The sequence below is a fragment of the Microtus oregoni genome, unplaced genomic scaffold (genome assembly GCF_018167655.1).
Source record: "Microtus oregoni isolate MIOR12 unplaced genomic scaffold, Mior012 000010F_ref0000083, whole genome shotgun sequence".
Lineage (NCBI taxonomy): Eukaryota > Metazoa > Chordata > Mammalia > Rodentia > Cricetidae > Microtus > Microtus oregoni.
In genome coordinates, this window is record NW_024543069.1 from 14,719,670 (window position 1) to 14,736,937 (window position 17,268).

Sequence of the window (17,268 nt, forward strand, 5' to 3'; positions counted from 1 at the left end):
ATGGTATTAACATCATGTGCACACGTGGAAGTCAGGGGACAGCTTGAGGGGTTGGTTCTCTCTTTCCCCCACGGAATCCAGAAATGGAACTCAGATCATCAAGCTTGGTCAAAAGCCCCTTACCCAAGTGTCTTTGCATGCTGAGCTACCTGTTTCCCTTGTTATTCACACACACATGCACGCGCATACACACACACACACACACACATACACAGAGTTTTATACAACATAAAGAAATAATATTGTAAATGTTCACCAGCTTTCGCCACTGCCTTGTTTATTTTCCCTGAAGTGGATTTACAAGAGCGTTCTTTATGGTTTTCCAGGTTCTCAGCTCCGTTAATTGCTTCTTCCTAAAGTTGGAGAGAAACTTACCTAAGCAACTGTTTTACAAGACCATTTTCCCTTGAGTGATTTCTTAACCTTTTTAATTAAGTGAAACTGGCTAGAGAAATCCTTCTCAGAACATGTTTACTGGCATTATTGCATAACTCTTGCCCACATAAACAATGTGAGTTCATTGTCACTCAGGTTTCACTGAGACCTGATTTGGAGGACACCGGAGAGACAGACTCTTCGAAAGAGGACCATCCTCCTTCTTGAGCATAGCCAAAAGATCAGGGTCTTGGCAGAAACCATTTATTTGTTGTTGGACAAGCACTGTTCTTGACCTCTTGCTGGCTACTGGAAGTTGCTCATAGTTCCCTCGTGTTTGTTTCTTCTAATCCAGTAGGGAAGCCTTCCTTTGCAGGTGTGTGCTAAAGATGGATCTTATGTATATAAGGCTGTGTGTGTTATGAAATTGATATTCTGTCATCTTTGCCATCATCTAAAAAGACACCGGAGCCTCCAATGCCCATGGTAAAGGAGTATACAAGCAGCTGAACACTGAGAGGTGAAAATTGCTGGCAGGTCATCTGAAGGCCCGCCAATCTGCAACAATCCCATCAGAACTGAAATCCCAAAGAGGGAAGGAGAACTGGATGTGAACTATATTAACCTTCTTTTGTAGTCTAGATATCTAGTGTGTAATCTTCTAAACTAGCTTTCAAATCAGGGTCTCTTGTTTGGGAGATGAAAGGCGGGGTGGAGGAGGAGATGTGGTCATATATCACTTCTGGGGCAAAACTGTGGATTCAGATGGTAAAGACAAGTTTAAAAAATGAGCCCAGGCACAGTTAAGAAGTACAAATCCCCAAACTTATCAGTGGTCATCTGCACTCGCGTGTTCTGTGACTTACTTTGATTTTCCACCAATAGTTGAAATTGCATGTGTTTCATCTGTCTGTTGGAAGCTGGCTATTACTACCCACCTGCAATAGTTCCTCTATGGTCTGTCCTCCTCACTCCGATCCCTTTGCACAGCACCTCAATCCTCCTGAGGGCAAAACCTGCTTTTGGCTTCAATACTCAAGCACTGGGATGCGGCCCACCATCTGTCTTAAACCTCTCAAGGAACTTTTTGCCAAAGCAAGTGTGGATTGCAGGCAACAACCTGGGACATTCCTGGTCTCAGGACAGGAGAAAATAAAGGAAGCTCTAGGTATTATTTAGTCCTTTGTTTGCTAGTATTGTTTGCAGGGGAATGAAGACTTGATCTCCAATTGTGTGAGAAACAGAGACTCATCTGCATGCTGATGGCCAAGGACAGACTTCAGAGACCTTACAGTTTTGAAACAGATATTTATGAACATCTGCTTTCTCCCCATAAATTTTAATATGGATTTTATCCCTTGAAACCTACAAAGTTCCCAGGTGCTTCTTTGGTCTTTATCTTGGGGAACATTCTTTTTTTAAAAAATCTCTTTTTTGCAATAAACACATTCTAAATCATTTTGTTAAAACAGCATTCATTCGCGAATGTGAGTGAGCGCACACATATGTTCATGCACATGTGCACGCACACACACACACAGGGCCTATTGAAGTGCCTCTAACGTTAAGAATCCAAAATACTATGTTCAGCATATTTATCTCCAAAATGTCTAATCCCAGATTGTAAAGCACAGTTCTCAATAAAGAAAGGCCTGATCTGTGGTTTTCTTTAGAAGGATTAGTTTAACACTTGTTTGTGTGATACGCACTTTCAGAGGCTGAAGTTTCAAACATCCCATTCAACAAAATCCCTGTCCTCATTGGGTTTATCTTCTGGTGAGCACAGACGTTCTCTAAAAACAATTCTTAAATTACCATCATGCCTTTTATATATTACTTTGGCAAATGGAATTTGTACTGGCATACAAACCAATGATGCCATTCCGTTACAGGGCTGTAATAGATACTTGGAATGCAGCTGTTATCAAAGCAGATTGGACTCCACTCTCATATGGCTCAGAGTCTAGTGCGCTTCTCATCTGTAGCTACAAATGGAGGAGCCATTGCTTTGGGATGGGATTTACGGAACCCATTGCCTGTTCTCTACCCGGGTCAATCCGAAACCATGCAAACACCACAAGCATCACTTGGCCTTTCTGAATTATTACAGTTGTCACTGTAAGTAGGGAAGATGAAAGTACAAGACCAAAGGCATGGAAGTGAAGTCACAGTACACCAGTGCTCACACGCAGAGTATGTTGAAGGAGTGCATTCAGGCAAAGCTAGCAAGAGCGCAAGTCTTTCTTAGGAGGATCAAACTCTCAAGAGTGCAGTCCTGCTGCCTGATAACTCAGGATACAGGTTATTTACATAACTGGAAAGGCCCTGGAGGATGTAGAGAAATATCATTTGGTTAGGTTAATGGATTCCCATCTGCTTACAGTCTAATGGACCATCTTTCTGCTCCGCCTCCTAAAGAAGAACACACAGGCCATCTTACTCTGTCAAATTCTACTCATCTACTCAAAAAATGCTTAATTTACTGGTGAACAATGTCAGAGATGAATTCCCACTAAAACCAATTGTGGAATAGAAGACAATATCTACATATAGGTCTAAGATAACCCATAAGGCTAAACAGTACTGGAGATGAGGGCAAATGAGTCCATCCCTGTATTTTCCATCACTCTCTAAAAAGCCAACCTTATGAAAATGATATTTTGGGTATGAATAATGAGTTCTTAATTTTATATGTAACTTAAATGTAAAGCCATTCAGCCAGCATTTCAGAGGCAGAGGCAAGTGGATCTCTGTGAGTTTGATGCCAGCTTGGTCTACAAAGTAAGTTTCAGGACAGCCAGGTCTGTTACACAGAGAAATACTGCCTCAAAAAAACAAAACAAAACAAACAAACAAGACAGACATAGATAGATAGATAGATAGATAGATAGATAGATAGATAGATAGATGATAATGATGATGATGATAGATAGATGATAGATAGATAGATAGATAGATAGATAGATAGATAGATAGATGATAGATAGATAGATAGATAGATAGATAGATAGATGATAGATAATGATGATGATGATGAAGATAGATAGATAGAGAGAGAGAGAGAGAGAGAGAGATAGATAGATAAATAGATAAATAGATAGACGATAGATAGATGATAGATAATAATAATGATGATGAAGATAGATGATAGATAGATAGATAGATAGATAGATAGATGTTAGATAGATGTTAGATAGATAGATGATAGATAGATAGATAGATAGATAGATAGATAGATAGATAGATGATAGATAGATGATAGACAGACAGAGATAGATAGATAGACAGACAGACAGACAGACAGACAGATAGATGATAGATAGATAGATAGATAGATAGATAGATAGATCCTCCAGCAGCATTTCCCTTAACCACAGTACCACTCTGATGTCCTTTCTTTCTTTATGGAAATTCTGGAGATGCTTAAATGCAGGAAAATTCTGAGCATCTCTTCTTGCACCTGAAGCCTTGGGCCTGAGACTATGTTCTCTCATCCTACAGTGAAGAGCCATCCCATGAAAGAGTCTGAGCTAAGTGCTATGTTCCAAGACTGGCCAAGAGAAGCCCCTTTCACTGCTCTCTTGGTCCCAGCACTGTGGTTGCGCACTGGCCGTTCCACCTCCACATCCCCTTCTTCTGGTGTCAGGCGCTCTGTAGCAGGCAGGTGTGCTCATTTCTTTGTGCTCTGTGTCCCTGAAACAGGATCTGGACCAGGTTCAGCTCCATCTGGAAGAAGTGAGGTTCTTTGATGTGTTCGGCTTCAGTGAGACAGCAGGGGCATGGCAATGTTTCATGTGCAACAACCCCGAAAAGGCAACCGGTGAGTGCTCCCCTCCTTGTTACAAAGAGCCAGTTGTACACCCTCAGATGTACAGGGGTCGATGAGCCCAGTGGATGCAGTTGCCCTTCTGTGTTGTAAAGGCCCCATGTTGTACTCATTTACAGAGTAGTTAGTGGCTGGTCTCTGCCTCGTTCTAAGAAAGGTTTCTCACTGTAGTGGTTGTGCAAAAAAAAAAAAAAGATGCTGGAAGGGAGAGATACAGAAACAGAAAGGAAAGAGAAGAATCTTTGGTCAGTTTGTGGTTATCAAGAGAGGGAGGTTGGGATGGATTTGTAGTAGAGCACTTACAAGGCAAGGGCAAAGCCCTAGGTCCAATCTCCACTTTAATTATTTTAAGGTGGAAAAGAGGGTGGGAGGAGAAGGGAGAGGGAGGAAGGGAGGGAGGAAGGAAGAGAAGGAGAAAGGAAGGGGGAGGGAGGGAGGAAAGAAGGAAGGAAGGAAGGAAGGAAGGAAGGAAGGAAGGAAGAGACATTTCACTCTGAAGGTATCTTTATTTCACGCAAATGACCCTGAAGCTTGGGGAAAACATCTGCCCAGCTGTGTTCCAGAGCCTCTCAGATCTGAGGCCACACTGAATGAGGGAATGAGCACCCGGTCCACATTGTCTTGCAGTTATTCTTTATGGGGCTGCTTGACGAATGAACCATGCCCCCTGCTAATTGGCAGCAGTCAATTGACGAACCAGTGTTCACCGCTCCTCACCCTTTCTGCTGCCCAAGGAATTTGATCCACCAACCTTACTAAAAGGAATCACTAGCTGATCCAAGCAAAGCGCCGTGCTAAGCATGCCAGATGCCTGCTTTCATTTAGTCAATACAATACTGAGGTAAATGCTTTGTCTCCTGCATCTTCTCTTCCTCGATTTGGGGATTTTTAACATCTTAAAGATAACCGATCGTGGCACGTTTATCCCCCTGTTAACTGCCAAGATGTTAGGGCGGAATCTTTTAAAAAGGAAGTGTTTATTTGACCAGACGGAGATGTAAGGGGCTCACAGAGAGGTACCAATTAAAATGGATTACCCCATGGAAAAAGTATGGAAGGAAGAAGCTGGCGGTGGGGGAGGCCAGCCTTTGTGAGGCACAGATTGTGGGCTGATTACAGAGTCTGGATTAAGCCCATGCCAGAGTGAACACCTCAGCTTCTAAAAAGTTAATTCAAGCAAATAAGAAATTGGGGAATTGCCTGCCTCCATTATAAAACTTTCTAATTAAAGCTTTACCACACATATGCAAAAAGACAGAGCATAAAAGAAACTTCATTTGAGAGTGTGCTAAAATAGGTACTTATCTTAGGTGACTCTGAGAGCGACCTCAGAGTGTTCACACCCAGTGAGCTAAGTCCTTAATACAATAAATATTGGATCAAGCTGACTGAGGGCGGCCTCAGGAAAGGGGCTAAACATTACAAGACGTCCCTTTAATATGTGTTTTCTCAAGTTCACTGCCACATGCTTGAAAAGAATGTTTTGCACATCACCATCAGACTTATTTTTCTCACCATGGAGCACAGACTGGGAGCACAGAGCGAGAAACTTTAACAAGGTCCAAATACTTGAGAGCAGAACATATTGACTCAAAATGTTCAGCCCTAAAACCTTCTGTGGGTTTGGAATTTTTTCCTCATTTCCTTGGGCTGCATGAAAAAGGATCTGAGCCAGAGAGGGGTACTCTTTGAAGCTGTTATTTTCACCCTCAGAAACACACGCATCCCTGGAGAGTTTCTATTTGTTGTTGACTTCATCTGCTTTTTATATAGGCGCATGAATTATATATTTAATCTAAGTGAAGGGTCTAACATCATCCAGCAGCCAAATGTCTTCTTTGGGAGAAGGCATTTGCATTCTCGTTGTGCTGAAATTCCAACTTGAAAGATGACTAAGACATACAAATGGGTTATGGGCATGAAGAGTTGGCCTGGTTGCAGCCTGTTCTCACGTATGCAGTGTGTGTCTTTGTATGGGCTGAGTGTCTTCTACAGGATACCTGGAGGCAGAAAGATAAAGAAGCTACAGTCTCTCTGCTTTAGAAGGGATTCCCAGTCCAGTTAGGGCCAGAAGACTTCTATGAGAAAATCTTACACTCTTCTTCATACATTCTTTAGCATATAATAAATACTTATTGAATGAGTGAATTTGTCTGTGAGGTTTAAAAATGACCAAATCACCAGGCATGGTGGCACAAGCCTTTAATCCCAGCACTCAGGAGGCAGAGGCAGGCAGAACTCTGTGAGTTCAAGGCCAGCCTGGTCTACAAAGTTCCAGGACAGCCAGGGCTACACAAAGAAACCCTAACTCAAAACACAAAACAAAAAAAAAATGGCCAAGTCAAATATTCCTTAATATTAAAATGTGATGGGGCTGGAGAGATGGCTCAGAGGTTAAGAACACTGAGCGCTCTTTCAGGGGTCTTGAGTTCAATTCCCTGCAACCACATAGTGGCTCACAACCATCTATAATGAGATCTGGTGCCCTCTTCCGGTGTGCAGACAGACATATAGGCAGAACACTGTATGCATAATAAATAAATAAATCTTTTTAAAAATATGAAAATGTGATGTTTCAAGCCCATGATGATGCGTTAGCCATCTCAAATACGTATCACCATACCATCTTTAGGGCATTGTGAACCTAGTAAGAGAAGTCTGGTCCTGTTCCCTCCCTAAGAGAACTCATCACATAGAAACCAAATGGGCACCCTCACACCTGGCTGTATTCTGCCCAGCTGTGTCCTGTACACAGCCTTGGACTCTGCTTGTGCCTGCACTGGGTCAGATGGCCTGCCAGCTGTGACAGGACGACTTGACAGAAGTAGCGCCTGTCTCTCACAGGAAAGACTGGATAGACTGATTGCCCCAGCCCCCAGGGACGACCAATTGTTCTCATATAGTCTATGGTTGAGTGTTTTTTTAAACTACTATCCAGTCTGTGTAACTCGGTAACAAACCATAAGGCAATTACACATCAGGAAATAAATACAGAAATATGGACTGTTTCTTAGAATGTTCAGACTACGGCTCTAGGAGCCCCTTCAGAAGTCAATAGTCATCAACCGGCTTGTATCATCACCTCACAAACATCCCAACCCAGAGAAAAATCTCACCTCTAGCTTTTTTCATCTTCACCCAGAGGCTCACTGTCGTTTGGTGTCTAGTGCTCAATACCATGGCATTGAAATCAATTAGAAAAATCCTAAATGCTAGAGCAGTAGAGAGGCCCTGAGATCGTGATAATTTATCCTTCTAACTAATGTGATGTTGTATGTTGTACATGTGTTTTTTTTTCCTTTATTGTCATTGTTGACTCCGTGTTCCAAAAAAAGAAGAAAGCACAGATTTATCCATGTCCTCCAAGGTTACACAGTTATCCACTTGTGGAACTAGCATTTCCTTCAAGACATGCTAATTTCAGAATCTGAAATTTCAACATCTTAGGGCCAGTCCAAATTAAAAACATGGAATTTTAGAAACTTCAATAAAAATTATTCCACAATGTTAAAGTGTGTTGTAAAGACCAAAGGGAAGTTTAATTGTTCCGATGTAATCTGCCTCTTTGATTTATTTCGAGAAAAGGGAACTTTGATATGGTAATAAGCGGGTGATCATTAAGTACAGCCAGTGATTATAACGGAAACTCGGAAACTATTTCCAGGCCAATCGCTGATTCAGTTCCAATAGTTACTTTACAAAGGTACAAGACAGATGATTTCAAAATCCTAGAAATAACTAGAAACCCTCTGAGAGCTGTCTGGTGATAGTCCACGTGAATGAGACAGTAGAGGGTGAGCAAGACAATCCAGCCAGATGTAGCTGACTTCTGGAAAACCACGCCCAGCCTTCTTATCAGCTGCCTGGAAGTCTTGGAACCGCCAGGCCTGAGACAGTAAGGCGGAGGGCTGCCCTGGGGCTCTTTGGGACTTCTAGCCTGCCCCATTGTTCTTTTATATATATTTTTATTGAAATATATATTTTTATTGAAAAAAGGAAAAAAAAGTATCCGCCTCCTTCCAGCCTCCCATTTCCCTCCCCCTCCTCCCACCCTTCTCCCCCTCCCCCAAGCTCCTCTCCCCCTCCCTCTCCAGTCCAAAGAGCAGTCAGGGTTCCCTGCCCCAGGGTCCCAATGAGGAGCGGAAGGAGGGAGAAGATGAGCAAGGAAGTCAGGACCACGAGGGGTGCACCCATTGTTCTTAAGGAGGAGAAGTAGGTCATGACTTTCACTTTTGCTGCCTGAAGCACAAGGGGTGACTTGGTTCTCGTAACCTAAAAACAGGGAGACAAGGAAGAAAGGACAGCTCGGAATTTTGGCTCACTTCGGCTCGCGTGCCCTCTGTTGAGTAATCCCCAACATAGTCACTGGCTGAGTCACTTGATAGAGTCTGACTGTGGTTGTCAGTAGGAGGTCTCCACGGACTCTAAAAGAAAGTGCAAGAATTCTCTTTGAATAATGTGCTATCATTATGAGTCCTCTGTAGAACTGATTTTAAATATTTGCTGGATGAGAGCGTGCTGCCCTTTCTATCACACAAACAAAGGGAAGTGGGTTCTAAATAAAATCAGTGTGGAATGGCCTCCTCGGTGACAAGATTGTCTCCAGACCCTAAAGACAATGGTGCAGCTCTCCTTCAGTACATACATTCCTGTGGGCGAGATGCCTTTCTGCGCCAAATGCCAACACAAATTGAGCTAAATGACCCTGGAGAACCCAACTCACGGACCACAAATAGCTTGTGAGTCCACTGGCAGGAAACTTTTCCATTAATGTCAATGTCACTTTCATAGAACTCCTAACATAAAGAAAAAATATTCACATTGGACTTACGCAACGGCGAGGTTGTCTTATACACCATACGTAAGCACGGGCTTATCTGATAAATATTGCTAGCATCCCCCAAACAGCAGAAGACGGCTGTTCACAACTTCACAGCTCATGTTTACACACTGTGTATTAATTACATAAAATTGAGCCCAGCTTGTTGTCCAGATACTCCAAATTATTGGTAATTATACAAACATGTACCCATCAACCCAGATGATTTATCAATTTGAAATGCTTTTCCTTTTGTCCTCCTCATCTGCTGAATTATATCTAGCTCTATGCATGCTGCAGCAGCATCCCCCACACGCATGCACGCACACACACACACACACACACATACACACACACACACACACACACACACACACACATACACACACCTCTATTCCAAGGCAAAATAGCTTTCCATTATTTGGCTCTTTCTGTCTTCTGCCTACATACCTGCATCGCATGAGACATATTGACATCAGACAGTCAAGTGAGAGGGGAACTTGTCCACGTCGGGTTTCATGGTCTAAGTTGATGAGAACAACTACCAGGTCTCTTCCTTAAGAGGGCACCAGATCTCAGGACAGATGGTTGTGAGCCACCATGAGGCTGCTGGGAATGGAATTGAACTCAGGACCTTTGGAAGAACAGGCAGTGTTCCTAACTGCTGAGCCATCTCTCCAGCCCAAAGTGAGATAGGAACCATGTATTATTCTAGCCTAGCACACAGCCACGCTCAGGAATCACCGACAAGCAGATGGGAGATTCAACAACCTGTGAATCCTCTCAGTGGCAGCGCAGCCAGGATAGAAAGTTGGCTTTGGTTTTGAATTGCTAAGTTAAAAAGGCCCCAGCACTTGCAAGACTGAATGAAGCAGGAGGATCGTGAGCTATAGGCTAGCCAGGGCTACGTAGTGAGACTCTGTCTCAAAAACAAAGTCTGATGTTTTATCAACTTTTAAATTAACTAAATTTAGTTCCTTTACAAAATAATGGATCTCATCATGACATTTTCAAACATACACATCATTGTAACTTGCTCATGCTAACTCTTCTTACCTCCCATCACCCCTTCTGTGTGTGTGTGTGTGTGTGTGTGTGTGTGTACTGTGTGCGTGTGCATGAGTGTGTGTGTTTGCATGTAGGTCTGAGAAAGCTAGATACTATATGTGACAGAAGATAAGCAATATTTTTTCTGTGTTTCTCCGTTACCTTCTCTCGTTCTTCCCTCTCCTTCATTTTACATCTCTTCTTCCCCCTTCTACCTATATGTCACATGTACAATGCATATTTCCAAATCCATGATAATGTAACAGGAGAGAAGTCATTAAATGTTCATCTTTCTATGTCTGGCTTATTTCTCTTAACATGACTCTCTTCAGTTCCACCCACTTTTCTGAAAATGAAATATCTTCCTTTTCCTTTATGTCTGAACGAAACTCCGCTGTGTGTAGACACCACATTTCTTCATCCATTCATCGGGGCCATCCAGGCTGGCTCTACAGCTTGGCGGTTGGGAACGGCGCAGAATGAACATGACTGTGTGATATCTCTGAAGTACGCTGACTTAGCTTCCCCTGAGTGGGGTAACCAGACCACATAGCTTTATTTGGGGGTCTTCTTAACTCAGCCTTCCCATGAGGGTTAGGCCTTAGTACCACTTAGAGAAGATAAAATAAACCACTGCAACAACACCCCACTGAGCAAGACAGACGAATATACTTAAAATCAGTATAAGCCCATTCATGACCACAAGGCAGAAAATAGCAAACATCATGTCAAATGTGCTGTAAGATAAAAGCTATATAGGGTAAATGTAGAAATAGCAAATTAATGAGATAAAAGAAAGTGAAAGTGGCAAAATTTAACAAGAGTAAAGTAAATGAAGGGGGAAGATGGTAAAAGGGAAGGATTTACCTAATGTGGAAAAATTTAATAAATATGATAATGCTATGACATAATCCATTATTTGCATACTAACCTAAAATAATAATTTAAAACAATGAGAAAAGTAGATAAGTATAGGAAAGGGAGCAAAATTTAGAAGCATAAAGCTTAAAAAATAAGATAAAATAAAACTATCAAAAGTATAAGTAAAGGGGAAGACGGGGAGCACAAAGGGAAAGGGAAAATTCACCCAATAGTTATGAAAAATAAACACAACTAAATAAGTAAAAAGAGGACAAAAGTAAGAGTGTAAAACCTTTTTAATAAAAGGGGGGTTGGGTGTTATCACTTATAAAGACAAGGCAAGTGACCTGAGGCTGATCCCATAAGGGGCTGTGGGTCCCCTTGACAGGTAGGTGACTGTGGTAGGTGAGAGACAGATACGCCATGCGGAGAGAGTTTGGGTACAGAGTTTATTTAGTGGGTTATGGAGAGGAAAGGGAAGGGGGAAAGGGGAGAAGGGGGCAGGAGAGAAAGACAGGCACACACACACACACGGGGGGGGGGGGGGGAGGCAGGGAGGGAGAAAGGAAGGAAGGGAGTAGTTCTGAAATATGTCCATTGAAAGAAATATCAAAAGCAATATATGTAGGAGTCAGGCTAGAACCGAGAAGCGCTGCCTCAGACTCTTTGGCTTTAAATACTGGCACAGCGATTTGTCTTTGTTGATCTCTCTAGAATTCAGACTTAGCCTCAGATCGTACATCCTTTCAATTCTACTTCTTTCCTTTGCTCTGTGTATTTTTAAGACATTGCTGCTTCCCTGTCTGTCATTGCCAGGATAAAATTCTTTCCCTTGGTATCTGATCTGGTCCCACACCAGGAAGGAGGAGGCGGGAGCAGTCAAAAGTCAAATTAAAGCCACAGACATATAGAAATAAGGGCTCTTAGACAGTGTTCACCTCACATCTATTCTTAGATTCTTAAATATTTTGCATCTCGGGTGGGAAAATGTCCCAATATTACCCCCCTTTTTGAGCTCTTTGTCTCCACCTCCATTTGTGTTCTGCCTTTCTCTCCCACAGCTATTGGGTTCCCCTTGCCCTTCTGTCTGAGGTCAACTTTAACCTCAGTCTCCTGATAATTCCTATGTAAAATGCTAGCTTTGTAATTGAAATCCGTGAGTGTTTTGTTCTTTCTTTTGTAACAGAAAATATGAGCTACAAAACTTGAAAAGCAAGCTATAAAAACAAAACCCCAAAGGGCCTAGGGATGTAGAAACCGTCTCATTGTCCCACTGTACAGCATTGCACAGGGGACTCCGCAGGACCAGTGTCTAAGCCCGTCAACTCTAAAACTGGATCTGCTTAGAATGGGAAGTGCTTGAGTGTATTTTATTGTTTGTGCCTCAAATGATGGTCATAGTAGAATTAGGAACATACATATTAAAAAATATCATTATTGGTAATTTGGGGGCGGGTTGTTTGTTGTTTGTTTTTATTGGTTTTTCAAGGCAGGGTTTCTCTGTGTAACAGTCCTGGAAACTATCTGTGTTCTGGAACTCTCTCTGTAAACCAGGCTAATATCAAACCCGGAGATGGACCTGCATCTGCCGCCCAAGTGCTGGAATTAAAGGTGTACATCACCACTGACTGGCAATAATTTTAACTCTGATGATACCAGCTTGGTGAGCATTTATGGGCTTTACATTCTAAAAGAGTTGCATCCCAGAGGACCAGAGACACAGATAAAGAAAACAGCATCGTAGTTGTACAGATGCTTTTATTTTAAGCTTTTTCACACGTATTTGAAAACAGTACCAAGATCAGAGTGGCCTGGTACGCAAGTGAAACACATGCCTACTTAGCTAGAACAATAACGTGGCTGCTGAGATGGTTTCAGCTCAAAGAGAAATTTAAATGAACCCAACTCTGCTAAACACCTAATAAAATTAAATATTAAATATTTTACTTTTGCCTTTATAAACTGTACTAAAATTGGATCCATAGTCTAAGAAAGTGGAGTTGCTTTGAATACAAAAAACTAGAAAACTCTAAAGAACTCATTGGTTACGACCAACCTAAATGCACATAAATTTTGCCTAGGAGATCTTTTCAAACCTTCTGTGACTACAGTAAACGCTTTAACACACGTGGATTGTTTAGCATCGTCTTTAGATAGCTGAGATGCTGTTATTTCAGAAACAAGAAACCATATATATGTGCTTAAGTTACCTGTTTTCTTTTTTAAAACTTTGACTTGAGATAAAAAAAAGTCAAATAAAAAATAGACCTGATGAATCTAAGAATTCTGATATTATGTCCTAAATAACAATTAATTATAAAAAGTCCTTAGAATTTTAGTTCCTATCCAGACTTATCCCAGAGCATCAGTGGTAGCTTTCTAAATATTTGTCAGTTAATTTTTCTGTAAACTCGTATGTATACTCCAAACAATTACCATGAAAGGACTAGTCAGCCAGAATTTTTCCTGAAGTCACCAAGATAGCATAGACTTAGCATTTCCCTTGTTTACACCAATTGCAACAGAGATTTTTTTTTTTTAAAACCTCAAATGCAGACAACTGTATTGGGAATCTTAGTATTCTGCTCTTCATCCCATAAGAGCAGAACTCAGCAAACAAACAAACAAACCCACAACACAGTTATTCCAGTACAGACACTTGAGCTTCCCTCTCATCAAGTGGCATTGCAAAGTGACAAAGGGGAGTCCAAATGGCAGTCATACCTCATGTGTAGGAGACAAAGAGTAAACCAAAATCAAAGCCCACAAGTGACAAAGCCAACTGTATAGATGGGGGCACCCAGATAAAACGGAGTGCCTTGCCAAATAAAGACCTGCCTACGCTGGGCCTTGTGGTTCACTCGTGCCAAATCTGGCGACAGACATGCAGTTAAAATCAGAAATTTCCTGTCAAACAAATGGGCGACTCATCAGCAAATGGCTCAGATGAGCCTTCAGCTTGATGAGCATATTAAATGTGCCTGGTGTCACTTCAGATTCTCCTTACAAGTTGCCCAAAAGCACAAAACAAAGTTTCGAACACAGGAGTTTATCCAAAACTTTCCAAGTCAAAATACCAAACAACCCCAGAAAGATCTTCAAAAGTAAGACCAGGCCAAAAACAAAAGCCTTTTCTGTTACCAATTCACCAGTAAGTGTTCACAGGTGGCCAGCACCTACTGTGGGTGAAGGGGGGTTGGCAGAAAGTTCTGGGCAATTGAGCTTTCTCTCCCCTGTGGTTTAAATTTAAGGATTGGATGGCCACAAGTTTCTTCCTAGATAGCTGAGCCAAAATGGTGAACAGATATACAGGTCCATGACATGCCATCTTTGTTTCTGTATTCCCAAGCAAATTAGGAAACAGAAATCAGTAAAGGAAAATGGACTTATTTACAGTTTAGCCAACCCAAAGAGAAAGGGAAAAAAATCAAATTTCTTTCCACCAGGCCTGTGACAGCCTTACATTTTGTAAAATAAATAAATAAAGATAAAAGCCAAAAAAAAAATATGTAGATTTTGCTGTCATTCGGTTTGATCAGTTCTTCCTGGGAGGATGTAAATCAGCCCCAAGTCAGCTTCCCTCCCTGCAGGTTATCTCCACGCTCAGTTCTCAGCGGGAAGAGGCTGCTATAGTTCACAAATTATAGTTACAAGATGTTGCCAATGATATCTTATCATAAGATCTCATTAATGAGACCACGTGGGACCTACATGGGATATTGTATGAAACTCTTTCTTGTTAAAAGTTTAATCCTAAGATTGAACAATTACCTCCATTTCTTTCTACCTCCTGATCTTTTCCCATTGGTCCCTCTCAATCATGATTCATCAAGTCCAAGCCAATCTCTATTATGGGGCTCTCAGAAGGGTACACAGCCAGCCATGCATGCCCCTCGAAATGGCTAAAAAGGCTGTCTTCTCGGAAAGTGCCCTCAGATGCTGTTTGTTTCACCAGATGGGGGTGGTGGTTCAGTAAGTAAAGCATTTGCTTTGCAAGTGTGTGAATCTGAGTTCAGATCCCCAAAATGCACATGAAAAGCTAGACCAATCAATGTCATGCATTTATTACCCCCAACAATGCAAGATGAGAGGTGGAGGTAGAAACAGACAGACAGGAGGCTCACTGACCAGCTGGTCTCCCTGCTACAAAAGGTTCTAGGTCAAACCTTTTGCCTTTAGCCAAAGAGACCCTGTGACATGAAACCCAAGGTTATCCTCTGACCCACATACACACATGCACGCATGTGTACCCACACACATACGTGTTATACACACACACACACACACACACACACACACACACACAATCTGTTGTTGGGAGCAGTGAGGCCCCAGATCCTGAATTTCTTGTAATCCCCTGATCTGAGTGCCTACAGCTGCTCTGAGCACAAGACCTTCAGGAGTTCCTGATGGCAGGAGAGTGGTTTCTGGTGGGTTTGGCTGGGACGTGGCTATCTCTATATAATCTGCCCCTGAACACAATAAAGGGGGCATTCTTGGGGAATTCAAGGAAGACCCATGTCGCTGTCTCTCTGTCTGTGTGTGTTTCTGTATTATAACCTCCAGCCCCCTTGCCCGAAGCTCGCGAACTGGGTAATAGCGCACCGAGTGCAGACACGGGGGCGCGGCGCGCGGCAATCTGTTTCATTCATAACATAATAATTCAAATTCCACAAACATTGATTTTAAGCACTTTCTCTGTAACTTTAATGAACAGAGCCTCCAATGTGTCTGTGGTCATAATATCATTCTCTTCTTTTATTCTGTGGGAAAATCATAACCATCTTCCTCCAGCTGTCTTTTGCTTGACTTTTTTCACATGTCATTTGACAATTGTTCTCATCCACCATGACAAAACCGAAAACTGCCCCGGAGTTCTTGAGCAACACAGAACACATAGACTTTTACTCTCCGTAGTCTGGAGACCTTGTTAAAATGCCTGAGTGCCCCTTCACCCAAAAAATCCATGGATTTGGAACAGTGCTTTGGAAAGCACTAGAAATACATGATTCTGAAGTCAGCAGTCCCAGAACAATCTAAGAAATATCATCTAAAGGCTTTGGAAAGTGTAACTCTGACAACCTGGCAGGTTGATTCTCTGTGGCTGTCAGATATTTATCTCTCTAAATTATCTAAAAAAAATGAGCTATGTCTTGGTGATTAGGAAACTACGGAGCAATGAGGCCATCCGGTAATGTGGTAGCACCCTCGAAAGGTTACTATCCCATTTTCCTATGTTGGTTCCCACAGCATCTTGGAGGGACAGCTGATTATTTTGTGTTTGTATTTATTTATTTATTCACCCAAATAAGGAAATGTAGACTCTGAAGCACAAAAGGAACATGGCATTTGTTTATGGATACTTAGTGATTTCAAAAAAACCACATTCAGTCTATGTGGCTCCTAAGACCCCACAGTTAATGCTTCCATTCCTCTGTGATTACTTTGCCTTTATTAGAACTGGCACGCACACTCCCCCCAAAAAAAGCAAATTTGAGACTCTCAATCCATACAAAGACATTCCCTAAAGACAGCAGAGAAGCCACAGTTCCCATCAATATTCTCTCAAGGGCAACTGTATACTTTCTCTCGGCTCTTACTTTAAAACTTTTATTTTGAAACTCAGCATTTCAGAATTAAAGATTATTCTCTCAGAATATGCCTTCTTTTAAAGTCATTTACCTATAAGAAATAAGAGAAGAATGTATAATAATTCAGATATCACAAACAAAATTAATGATGGCCTCAAATATGGGTTGTTTATATGCAGTGAGGTATGGTTGTTCATACGCAGGAGGTATGGTTGTCCATATGTAGTGAGGTGTGATTGTCCACAAGCAGTAGTGAGGTGTTTCAAGATGAGAAAAGCCTGCAAAACAAGGAGCTTCTAAGCCTTTTGATATTTAAAGGAGAAGAACAGATCTAGGTTGTTAGAGAATGCCCTAGTTAAATTGTGCTGCTTTGGGTAAAGTAATGTGTTCATTAGAAGGGAGAAATTCTTTGAATATCCTCTGTGTATTGCAGACACCAGTTGTCCGTCCTATTATTCTATGTCATAGTTTTTAATAAAATATGATAGTCTTTAGGAAAAATTAGTTCAGCATTTTGGCTATAAAGACACAGTATTATCACATTTTACTTGTTTATAAGGAAATTCTGTGGGTGAAAAACTTATTAAAATATACTTGCCCCATAATATATAGACTATACACATTAGAAACAAAAATGTCTCCAAGATAAGAGTTAGCAACTGGAAAAGAATTAAGTCTCTTCTCTCATTTCCTCCCTCCTCTGTTCCCTCACTTTCTCTCCCTTCTTCTTTCTCTTGATTACTAGGCTC

The 17,268-nt window shown here is 41.6% G+C and overlaps 1 protein-coding gene across 2 annotated transcripts in view; it reads left to right on the plus strand.

Annotated features, from left to right (window-relative positions):
- Positions 1-17,268, plus strand: part of Veph1 (ventricular zone expressed PH domain containing 1) — a 154,895-nt gene that overhangs the window by 128,583 nt on the left and 9,044 nt on the right. For both annotated transcript variants that reach the window (XM_041659260.1, XM_041659261.1), the window contains one exon: positions 4,078-4,195. In XM_041659260.1, the coding sequence (XP_041515194.1) occupies positions 4,078-4,195 (118 nt within the window). The remainder of the gene's footprint in view (positions 1-4,077; positions 4,196-17,268) is intronic.